General features: G+C 52.7%; 1 protein-coding gene across 1 annotated transcript in view; it reads left to right on the top strand.

The window, feature by feature from the left end:
• The first annotated feature begins 392 nt into the window (after window positions 1-392).
• Window positions 393-11,289, top strand: part of DUOX1 (dual oxidase 1) — a 30,995-nt gene continuing 20,098 nt past the window's right edge. The window contains 16 exon segments of the mRNA XM_040620413.1: window positions 393-1,574; window positions 3,640-3,720; window positions 3,910-4,074; window positions 5,347-5,424; window positions 5,427-5,533; window positions 5,670-5,707; window positions 5,709-5,785; window positions 5,788-5,889; window positions 5,991-6,157; window positions 6,587-6,647; window positions 6,783-6,851; window positions 6,854-6,878; window positions 7,976-8,066; window positions 9,028-9,130; window positions 9,384-9,555; window positions 10,923-11,099. Coding sequence (XP_040476347.1) covers window positions 1,517-1,574; window positions 3,640-3,720; window positions 3,910-4,074; window positions 5,347-5,424; window positions 5,427-5,533; window positions 5,670-5,707; window positions 5,709-5,785; window positions 5,788-5,889; window positions 5,991-6,157; window positions 6,587-6,647; window positions 6,783-6,851; window positions 6,854-6,878; window positions 7,976-8,066; window positions 9,028-9,130; window positions 9,384-9,555; window positions 10,923-11,099 — 1,571 coding nt within the window. The 5' untranslated portion in view covers window positions 393-1,516.

Genomic DNA, 11,289 nt, shown 5'->3' with positions numbered 1-11,289 from the left:
TGGCTTATATTTCCCCCATGCCAGGGACACCATTGTAGGACTTCAGGCTGGAAAAGTAGCCATGTGGGACAAGAACAAGGGTAGCCCTGTGTTCTCTCCCTGGTTCTGCCACTGCCCGGGCTTCACTGCCCTGTCATAAAGTTATGCCTTCCACTCAAGGCTATTAGAAAGTTACTGAACCAATGTTGTTGTATAAATCATTGTGGCTACCCTCCCAAAAGGAGTGGTTATTAAGCATGCCCACATTCGTCTTCAGATTTATTCCCACAGCCTGGCCTGAAAGCTCACTGCATGGTTTTACAGGCTGAGTGGTCTCTGGGACCCAGGATCCTGAAGTGGAAGGGGGAAGGGGCAGAGCATCCTAGATCATGGAGGGACCACTATGGCCACTTCAGCATGTCCATCCTTTTTACTTCAACTGTTTGGAGCCCTGCTCTTCACACACTATCAAAGGTCACCATCTGGACAGTCTCTGGGATGGAGTGGGTGGAGTGGCTGAGCTTTTGAGTTATGACAGGGCCTAAGGTTCTTCACCTGTTTAATGGGAGATGGCAAGTTGGGATGAGGTCACCCTCCGGGGCTCCTCCTCTGGGACTAGACAACCTGTTCAGGAGTCCTGAGGGTTTGGTTTGAGATAAGACTTTCTCTGAGCTTCCACTTTCTTCCACTAGATAGTTCCCCAGTCCCACCGCTCACCCTCCAGTTTCTATGTGGCGTTTAGAAGATCTTTACTGGCCTGCGGCCCTCCCTGTGCCAGTTAGGAGTTACGGCTTGAGTCCCCTGCTGCCTCTGTTTCCCTGTTGTCCCTGGGTGGTTTGTTGGCCTGGGGAGAGACAGCAGAAAGCTGGCACCAAACACAGGAGCACCTGGCGCTGCATTCTTTGAGTCTACTGAGAGGAGCCACGCTCCAGCCCACCCTCTCTCTGCATCACATTTACATAACACCTGTCACCTTTCTGGCTTTGAATTCAACCTCATTCTCACTTTTGATTCTGGCAACCATGCTAGGAGATAGACAGTTCAGGCATGTTTACTCCCATAGCTGGAAAAGGTAACCAAGGTCCAGACCAGATAAGTGACCTGCCTAAGACCACACTCGTGGACTAGCAGCAGCTCAGTGTCCTGGCCCCCAAGCAAGGCTCTATCCAAGGAACATACACTCTGGGAAGCTGGGCCAAAGCAAGGTTTTTCAGTTAATCTAAGAAGGTAAGTCCAAGAAGGCACAGATTTCTGTCTGCTTTGTTCATCACTTAATCTCCAGTTCCTAGGTCAGTGCCTGATACATAGTGGGGGCTTGTCAAGTGTTTATTGAATGAATAAATGAAAGATTCTTGGGAGACAGTGAGTCTCCTACTCTCTGTTTCCCACTGTGGTGTTGGCCAAGGCCTCACCTAGATTCACAGAGGTCTCCCGAGGGCCTGGCCTGATTCTCCTGAATTGCTGGGACTCATTCTTTTTTTTCTAGGGTCTCCATTTTAGGGTGTTTTAAGACCTAAGGCCTATTATCATATTCATCATGGGCTTCTGCCTGGCTCTGGCATGGACACTCCTAGTTGGGTCGTGGACATCCGTCGGTGAGTATAGATGGAAGAAGTATAGCTAGGAACAGAGGAACCCTCCTGTGTCAGCATCTCCTATTTCATTCCTTTCAGTGTGGCGGCCCTTTCTCTCTCCTCTGTGTTCTCTCTTTCTTCATAAAGCAAAGACCCCTGGTCCCAAGTGGGAAAAGACTGATGAGGCATACAAGACAATAAAGGATCTTGTGGTCAGACTAGACCCAAAGCTGAAGGGAAGTCACAATGTTTTAAAACGAAAAAAAACAAAAACAAAAACAAAAACAAAAAAAAGACAACCACCACCACTAATATGGTCCATTCGAGTTCATCTTGTTACTGTCAGCTTTGGACAGTCTCTTACTAGAATCTGAAGCCATTTGCTGAAGTCTGGGCCTCTGAGAAGGAAGGAGGCTTAAGGTGCTACAAGTTAGGTTAGAAAGAGCCAGTTCCTGGGGTGCCTGGGTGGCTCGGTCGGTTAAGTGTCTGCCTTCAGTGTGGGTCATGATCCCAGGTGGGATAGAGCCCTGCACTGAGCCCTACATCAAGCCCCACATCTGGCTCCTGAGCCTGCTTCTCCCTCTCCCTCTGCTGCTCCCCCTGCTTCTGCTCTTTCTTGCTCTCTCAAATAAATAAATAAAACCTTAAAAAAAAAAAAAAGCCAGTTCCTTATCATCAGGGATGGGAGGATACAAGAAAAGGAAGCAAGAGAAAACCTGTGGAATGATCTATTCTGACTGGAGGCAATAGACCCCTGCAGCTTCTCCCAGGACAGAGCTGTTCACATTCCCATTCCTTCCTGCTCTCTCTTTGCCTTGATCTTGAATTTTCCTTTTCTAGTTAGCTCTTGCCACTTATTCCCAGGAGGCATTCTCCCTTATGCTCTCCCCCAAAGACCCTCCTCCCCCTTGTTCTGCCACTAGTTCCTCTTATTTTAGAGATCACATATATGTAGTTGTCCTAGCTCGTGCTCCAAGTCCTGTATCCTTAGTTGAGTTCTTTGCTCAAACATCAGGGCCTGAGTCATTTTTCTTCTCTGACCTGCTGGTGAGTGAGTGTGCACACATGGGAGTGCGGGGCAGGAGGGTAGCTCTGAGATCTTGTCCTTGGACTGAGTAGAAAGACAATCAGGAATGGGTCTCTCCATGGCTGATAAGGGTCCTTTTCTTTGTTCTGTTCTCTGAAGTGAGCAGAGAGGGAGCTGTAGCCCTGTCGCCTTCTAGTTTGGGGAAAGGAATCTGACTGGTCACCTGATCTGCTGACCAGAAGGACCTCCATTCCATCTCTGATTCTGAACCTTTCCCTCTTCCCTCACTGCCTGAGTTCTTCCCTCAACAACTGAGTGCTCCCTCCCAGATCCTAGTTTTTGGAAAGTATAATAGGGTCAATAAGAGGAATTACATGAGGAACATGATTCCTCAAAGGAGGAGGAGGCAAGGTTCTCCCTTGACCAGGAAGTCCCTGATCCCACCCCCAGAAACTGGAAAAGAGACCAGAATAGCAACAGGCGGCAGAGCCACAGCCCCAGGGCCCACACACTTGCCCTGGGTGGGGGGGCGGCTCTGCTCAGCAGGAGAGGGCCAAGCCCCTCTCCACACTGCCCGTACCCAGGGAGTGGTCACAGAATGACCTCTCCTTTCCTGAGTGGAAGAGTGGTTGGCTTTGGGGCAGTGGCTGGCTCTTGCTCCGTATATCTTAGGGCTGGGACTGGTTTCTGTCCTGCCCTGTCCCTAGGGAGCTGAGGGGTGAGGGCACTAGAAGGCTCCTGCATGCCCCTCCACATCGCCACTGTTCTCCAGCTTTGTCTTGTTCTCTGAGGTTATTTGTCAGCACACACTGCCCCTGTCTCCACTGCTTCAGGGCTCCCTGCCATGTTTCCCCCACTGAGCAGCTAGAAGAATGAGCTCGAGTTTGGATATCACTTTGTCCTTGGTTCTCTCCCTCCACCGCCTACCTTCCACACTGTGCTGGGTTTCCACCTTCTGCTGCTCCCCTTGCCAGGCTACCAAGACGCATATCCTGCAGGCTTGCCTGTCCTCTCATGCCTGGACTTGCCCAGCTGCCCCTTCCCTCTGTTCTCACACAGGAACTCAGAACCCCATTTCCCGGGAGGTGCAGCGATTTGATGGGTGGCACAACCTCATGGAGCACAGATGGGGCAGCAAAGGTAGGTGAGGGCCAAGTGGAAACAGGCCTAGGGGCAGGGTTACCCGAAGGGGCAAGGGCTGGCAGGTACCAGCGGAGGCTCATGCATTCTTAAGGTTTTAGGATCTGTGGTATGGATGGAAGCCTGGGAGAGGGGAGGTAAGGGAGCCCCACTGAGGATTTATCTTTGTTCCTACCCCTCCTACCCCAGGCTCTCGGCTCCAGCGCCTGGTTCCAGCCAGCTATGCAGATGGTGTGTACCAGCCCTTGGGAGAACCCCAGCTGCCCAACCCCAGAGACCTTAGCAACACTGCCATGAGGGGCCCTGCAGGGCAGGCCTCCCTGCGAAAGCGAACAGTGCTGGGAGTCTTCTTTGGTGAGGGCCTCAACCTCTGGGGGAGGGAGGCCAGTAGGGTCAGCTGGACACCTCTATGTCTGAGGGGGGAGTCAGGAAGTGAGGGAGAGAAGTGATGGTGGGTCTTAGAGATGTGGGTGAGAGATGAAGGGGCAGGCAATGGGATGGGGTATTCTTACCCAAAACTGGATTTGCCTCTTGGTGGGTATTTAGCCAAAAGACACAAGAAAGCCAAGATTAGAGAGTTTTACTTGGAACAAGTAAGGGAAAACATGGAGGATATTTCCCAAAGCAGTCTGTTCCCGAATAACAAAACTGGGGAAGTTTTAAGCTAAGGGTCTGTATGGATTCACGAAGGCACTTGTGCAATGGAGAATTCAGCCTAGAATTTAGGCTAAAGTCATCATAGAATGACGGAGTCCAGGTCTTAATTGATGGAAGTCACAAGGGCCAGCAAGGGTTGGCATCAATTGTCTGCCTTTAATCGATCTGATATCTGAATATTCAAAGAAGTTTAAATCCTGCAAAGATAACTCAAGAATGTGCTTTGAGCGAGTAGTCATAAATCACAAGATGTCTGGGGCCTAAAAGGATTTTTCTCAAGTCAAGAAAGCTATGTCTTGTATTTCTTTTTCTGGAGAAGGAAAAGTAGAGGGAGAAAGTCTGAGTGGGGGAGGCATAAATTTGCCCCACACTGAGCTGCCGATGGGACTACAGGTAGAGGCTGGAGCCTGACAGTAATCTGGTAGGGGCTCTTGGTGGACCCTGTTCTCACTCATGGTCCCTGTGACTCCTGGGACAGTCTCAGGCCAGGGTTCTGATTTTGACAAGAGGGCTGGAGGCCGGGGTGTCAAAATGGGGGTGCTAGGGTGGGTGGTCTGACCCCAGTGACTGTGGGTTGTTGGCTCCCAACAGGAATGTTGGGCTCCTGCTGGCCACCCAAGGTGCCTACATTTGATTCCCAGTGTCCGGTGTTGCAGTGAGACTGGCAGTTTCTCTGGGCAGGCTGCTCCCAGCTGCATGTTGGAGCAGGTGTTCCCAGCCTGACTGCCCAGGCACACTCACCCGGCACCTCCCAGTTACCAAGGAGAGGACCAAACCAGCAACGAAAGCAGTTTGGACCAGGGTGTAACAAAGCACTGGGAAAGGTGGAGGAGGTCAAGACTTGGACTTGCCAAAAATGGCTGAGTCGTCTTTTGAAGCTTCAAAGGGAGTCGGGGAGTCTAGATACCTGATGCTGAAGGGAGAGTGGTCCTTAGCTGGTCCTTGCACGCCCTCCCCCGTTGTGGACAGGCTACCACGTGCTCTCGGACCTGGTGAGCGTGGAGACCCCGGGCTGCCCAGCCGAGTTTCTCAACATCCACATCCCGCCCGGGACCCGGTGTTCGACCCTGACCGGCGCGGGAACGTGGTCCTCCCCTTCCAGAGGAGCCGCTGGGACCCCGAGACCGGACAGAGCCCCAGTAATCCCCGGGACCTGGTGAGACGAGACGGGCGGGGTCCCGGGTTCTGGGCCGGGCCGGGCGGGGAGAGACTCCCACCCCCTCGCCCACCGACACCCGCCTCCGCTACCCGACCCCGGGCTCACCCGGCTCACCCTCCTGGTGCCCCCGCAGACCAACGAGGTGACGGGCCGGCTGGACGGCAGCGCCATCTGATCTCGCCTCGTGGAGCGACGCGCTGCGGAGCTTCTCCCGCGGGCAGCTGGCGTGGGGGCCCGACCCCGCCTTCCCCGCGACGCACAAAGCCCCCCGCTCATGGGGACGGCGGCCGACCCCGCCACCGAACAGCGCGGCCCCGGGGGCTGAACGGCGGGGCGGCGGCGCGGGGCGGGCTGCGGCGGCCGGGGCGCGGGGCGGGCTGCGGACGGCAAAGTTGCGCTGCCCGCGGTCGCGCCGCCGCCCAGCTCCTCCCCTGCGGCCCCGCGTCGCGTCCAGCCTTCGCGGCGGAGCGAGGGAACCGCGACCCCTTCCTGCAGGCGCCGGGCCTGCTGTGGGGCCGCTACCACAACCTGTGCGCGCAGCGGCTGGCCCGCGAGCACCCGCAATGGGGGGACGAGGAGCTGTTCCAGCAGGCGCGCGAGAGGGTCACCGCCACCTACCAGGTCCGTCACTCGGCCTCTCTCCGTCCTCCCTCCCCTCCTTCCTCCCCCCTCCCCCAGGCTGCTGCGCGGGAGACTCCGCTGCCCCGCAGAGCCCTCCATCGTCGCACAAGCAGCCCCCGGAAACGCCCTTTTCCAGGAGGACACTGCTCCCCAGAACTGGAGCTAGCGGCTAGGAATGGACCCCGAAGATGAGGAGCAGGCGAAGGGCTATTATACACGAGACTGGGCTGTGGTTATTAGTCATTAGCCCACTCCCATCCCATGTTCCTAGTGGGGCACAGGCCTCCGCACCTGTCCTGTTGCAGTTGCCCCCCTCGTGACTGCCCCTGCCTGGCCCTCATCTCCCACCTAAGCCTTCCTTGGGCTCAGACCCCTCCCAGCGTGGCTGCTCCAGCCCTTGCCTCCCTTTTGCCCTCTCTTGACCCTCAGAACATCGTTCTGTATGAGTGGCTGCCCAGCTTCCTGCAGAAAACACCCCCCAAGTATGCAGGTGAGGGGATGGGGAAGGAGAATGGGAGAGCTAGCAGGAGTTTTTTGGGGCAGGGAGAAGGGGTGTGTGTGGGGGGGAGGCTGGGTGGTTTAAGGGCTAAGTGTTACTATCCTCCCTCTTCTCCCCTTCCCCCAGGACACAGCCCTTTCCTGGACCCCAGCATCTCCCCAGAGTTCCTGGCCGCTTCTGAGCAATTCTTCTCTACCAGGTGCCTCCTGGCGGCTACATGAGGTGAGGGCAAAGTGCAAAGGTTTGTGTATTGGGAGGAGTGGGGATGTCATTTGAGAAAAATCTGTCCTCAGGAGCCCTCAGGAAAGGATTATCAGTCTGAAGTGTGCTAATTTCCCCAGGGAACAGTGAATTTGGAGGGGGAAGAACAATTGTTAAAAAAGACATCATTGTGATTTTTAAGCACTTTATGTCCACTTTCCCACAGCTGGTGTATATATTAACTCCCCAATTAAACACAGGCTAATCGAGGCTGAGGATGAGTCACGAAGCCCGCTGGTCTGAACCTTAGGTCTTGACACTGCACTGGGGGCATTTTTAGCTGTAAGCAGAGGAGCCAGGTCTTGCGGGGAATTATAATAAAAGAAGTGTGAGAGCTGAAGAAACATTTTGACTCCAAAATAATGAAAAGGGAATTTTAAACTAAAAAAAAAAAATTTAATTAAATGTATATGGAACAAAACATGTCAGTTTATTTTTTACAATTGCATTATAATTTAAAAACAATTCATAGGTTAGGGGCGCCTGGGTGGCTCAGGCAGTTAAGCAGCTGCCTTGGGCTCAGGTCATGATCCCAAGGTTCTAGGATTGAGCCCGCATCAGGCTCTCTGCTTAGCAGGGAGTCTGCTTCTCCCTGTCCCTCTCCCTCTGCCCCGTCCCCCTGCTCATACTCACACTCTCTCTGTCAAATAAATAAATAAAATATTTACGAAAAAACAATTCATAGGTTAGATTTTCTTACTCTGAAACAATTTTTGGATATGCCTAATAATAGCCAAGAAATCATAGCAATGGACTTATCCACAGATAAGTAATTTCGAAAGAACAATGAAAAATCCTTTAAAAATGTTTTACACATATATATATATATATATATATATCATATATATATATACCCCATGCTGTTCAGTAATATATATATAGACAGAGAAATGGAGAAAAAGATGGGGGAGGGGAAGCATGCACATGCTTTGGGTACATTTTTAAATGTTTACAATGACCTGGGTCCCTGGCTATATATAGTCTTGGAGACCAGAGCTGATGCCTAACTTTAGGACCCCATGGCCTCAGTCATCACTCCCCTGCTCCTTGCATTTCAGAAATGCCAGTTGTCACTTCCAGGAGGTCATCAATAGGAACTCAAGTACCTCCAGAGCTCTCCGGGTCTGCAATAGCTACTGGAGCCGAAAGGTCAGCGCTGGGGGCACATACATGGGTGTGTGTGTGTGTGTGTGTGTGTGTGTGTGTGTGTGTATCTGAGGTATGTGATGAAGGTGGGCAGTAGGGCCCAGGCAGCCAGGTGTACATGCTCAAGAGTCAGTCCCCCACCCCCACCTCAGGGCTGTGTGAGGGACAGCGAGGCCTATGCAGGTGTTACTTGACATTCATTGCTTCACTGTAGATTTTTCTTCTCCCTTGACAGCTCTGAGTCCCCAGTAGGCCTTGGGGTACCCCAGCCATCCCATGCCCCAAGGAAATGTCTGAATTAGACATACCTAAGACAGTGAATGTGTATGTTGAGGGGGGAACAAGGAGGAGGGAAGAATTCTGAGCTTATCAGGGATAATCTGTCCATCCAATCCAGGCTAGTGTGGGTGAAGAGCACTGACAAATAATTTAAAGCAAAATCCAATACTTTGTGTAAAGGAGAAGTGAGGTGGGAGGAAAGGGGAGAAGAGGAAAGCTCAGAATCAAAGTCATAGAGCTGAATTGAAGGAGATCTCAGTATCCTCCTAATTATTTTAATTTAATTTAACTTAATTTAATATTATCCCTAATGCCCTTTTTATTAAGGGAAGGGCACTGAGTTCAGAGAGGTCCTGTGAGTTGCCCATGGTCACACAGCTGTTCACTAACAGAGCAAGGACCCAGACCTAGATGTTCTGGTGCCTTTGTCAATCATGCTGTCAAGTCTCCTAAAATAGAAGTAAAGTTTTAGATCCCTTGTGTGTTCTGGAGACCTGCTCTCAGCAGCATGAGCTTCGGATGGGGACATCATTCACCCCGAGTGGGGAATCAACCTATGGAGGAGGAATGGCCTGCTGGTTTCAGAGGGAACATCAGCACTGGGTGGTTCCAGGGCATGGACTGTGGTGTGGGGAGAGCCTGTCTGCTCAACCTCCAACCCCGTCTTCTCTCCCCATTCCCAAAGCATCCAAATCTACGAAGAGCTGAAGATGTGGACGCGCTGCTGCTGGGCATGGCCTCCCAGATCGCTGAGCGAGAGGACCATGTCGTGGTGGAGGATGTGCTAGGTGACGCTGAGGCTGTCCCTGCAGGCTGGGTACTGCTGTCACCTGGGTGGGGATTCTGCTGGAGCTCCAGTGTCAGGCCAGGAGGAGTGACCGGGGCTGGGAGCCTGCACTCTCTCACTGCTCAGACACCTGTTGACCATGGTTCCCTCTGTGTGATTCTGGCCCCCCTGGGGCTGGTTGGAGACTGGGTCCTGGGCTAGTGGAGCTGTGGTGGCCCGGTGCTCCCTCAGATTCTCTGCTATTTCATCCCCAGATTTCTGGCCAGGACCCCTGAAGTTTTCCCGTACAGACCACCTGGCTGGCTGTGTGCAGAGGGGTCGGGATCTGGGCCTGCCCTCTTATACCAAGGCCAGGGAAGCACTGGGTCTGCCTCCCATTACCAGATGGCAGGACATCAACCCTGCACTCTCCCAGAGCAACCACACCATAAGGAGGGGTTGGGACGCAGAGGGCAGGGTGGGAGGGCCAAGGCACATTGGCCCAAGACATGGAAGGAAGGCAGTGAGGCACAAACACTAGAGACAAGTCCCTGGTGAGAGGGATGGGACTCACCCACATGGTTTTTCCCAATATCATCTACGAGGATGGAAGTTACCAGACCAGCAGGATTTGGCAGTAGACCTTGTGACTCTGCAGATCCAGCAAATGTTTGTTGAGCATGTCTTGCACGCCAGGCACTTAATAAGCATTATCTCGTTTACTCTTCCCAACAGCCATCTGAGCAGGTGTGGAAGGTCCTCAACCCAGGAACAAGCTGTACTTTTTTATACACTGACACTCGGGCTGCCTTTGGGGAGTCAACTGTTACTCCCTGAGCTGTCGCCTGGGCCACGTGGCATTGCCTGCCAGCCAACAGAGCAGTTTTGGTGGCCTTACCATCTTGGCATAGTGGCGTTTCTACGATTGCACGCTGGTTTTACTGCTTTCGTCCTTCCTGTTTATAAGATTGTTGGAAAGTGGAGAAGTGAAAGGCCGATGAAGAAGCAATATGCACGTGGGGCGTATCAACTTTATACAGTCAATATAAAGGTAGGAATCACCAGGCGTACCAAAAGTAGCAAATCTTTAGCTCCCCTGGGCCTCGCTGGAATTTAAGCTGAGCAAATGTTTGTTTACATTGCAGAGAAAAGAACTAAAGTCAAGGTCAGGTAGAAAATGCTGCTCATAGAAGGTTGAAGTCTGTCTCCAAAAGGCAATGTGTATGCAGGGATTTGATTTATACAAACTTTTTTAGCTCTCAAGAATAGAAACCTTTTCGGGGCGCCTGGGTGGCTCAGTCGTTGAGTGTCTGCCTTCGGCTCAGGGCGTGATCCCAGAGTCCTGGGATCGAGCCCCACGTCAGGCTCCTCCGCTGGGAGCCTGCTTCTTCCTCTCCCACTCCCCCTGCTTGTGTTCCCTCTCTCGCTGGCTGTCTCTCTCTCTGTCAAATGAATAAATAAAATCTTTAAAAAAAAAAAAGAACAGAAACCTTTTCTACACATCATTCTACCTTTCCAATTTTTGTAGTGATTTTGACCCTCAACTTTCATATCTTTTTGAGAACAAGCCACATAGGGAACTGGCTGCCTGTTTTATTCCAACTTTCTACAAGAGGCAGCTGAATCTGTGAGCGAGTTCCCATAAATGAGTTAACTTGTGTAAAGCACTCAGAGCGGTGCCAGGGGCATAATAAGTGAGGGATCGTCACTGTCATTTATTATTATCCTCCCTGGGGCTGATCCCTGCGAACTACCTCTTTGCCCCAGGGCGGGTGCCGGGTCCTTGCACTCACTCTTGTCCCTTCTTGGCCCCAGGTGCTGGAGTCCACAGCTGCCCTGTACAACCGGGACCTGTCCCGGCTGAAGCTGATCCCTGGGGGGCTCCTGGAGAGCCATGGGGACCCCGGGCCCCTCTTTAGCGCTATTGTCCTCAACCAGTTTGTGAGGCTGCGGGACGGCGACCGCTACTGGTTTGAGAACACCAGCAATGGGTAAGGCCTGCCTGGGTCCCTTCCTCAGACTTACCTTGGCCTGGGCCCCAGGCCCTCTGCGTGTAATGTCAGCAGCCCCACGGGCCCTTGAGTCCCAGCTGGCCTCCCCACTTCCTCAGCCCCTCTGGGTCTCTTTCCTCATCTGGGTCCTCGGGCCAGAACAGGCATCTCTCTCCCAATGCAGCAGCTC

This window comes from Ursus maritimus, unplaced genomic scaffold (genome assembly GCF_017311325.1).
Source record: "Ursus maritimus isolate PB19 unplaced genomic scaffold, ASM1731132v1 scaffold_35, whole genome shotgun sequence".
NCBI lineage: Eukaryota > Metazoa > Chordata > Mammalia > Carnivora > Ursidae > Ursus > Ursus maritimus.
Note: the sequence above shows the minus strand (reverse complement) of the source record. Positions and strands in the feature narration are given on the sequence as shown.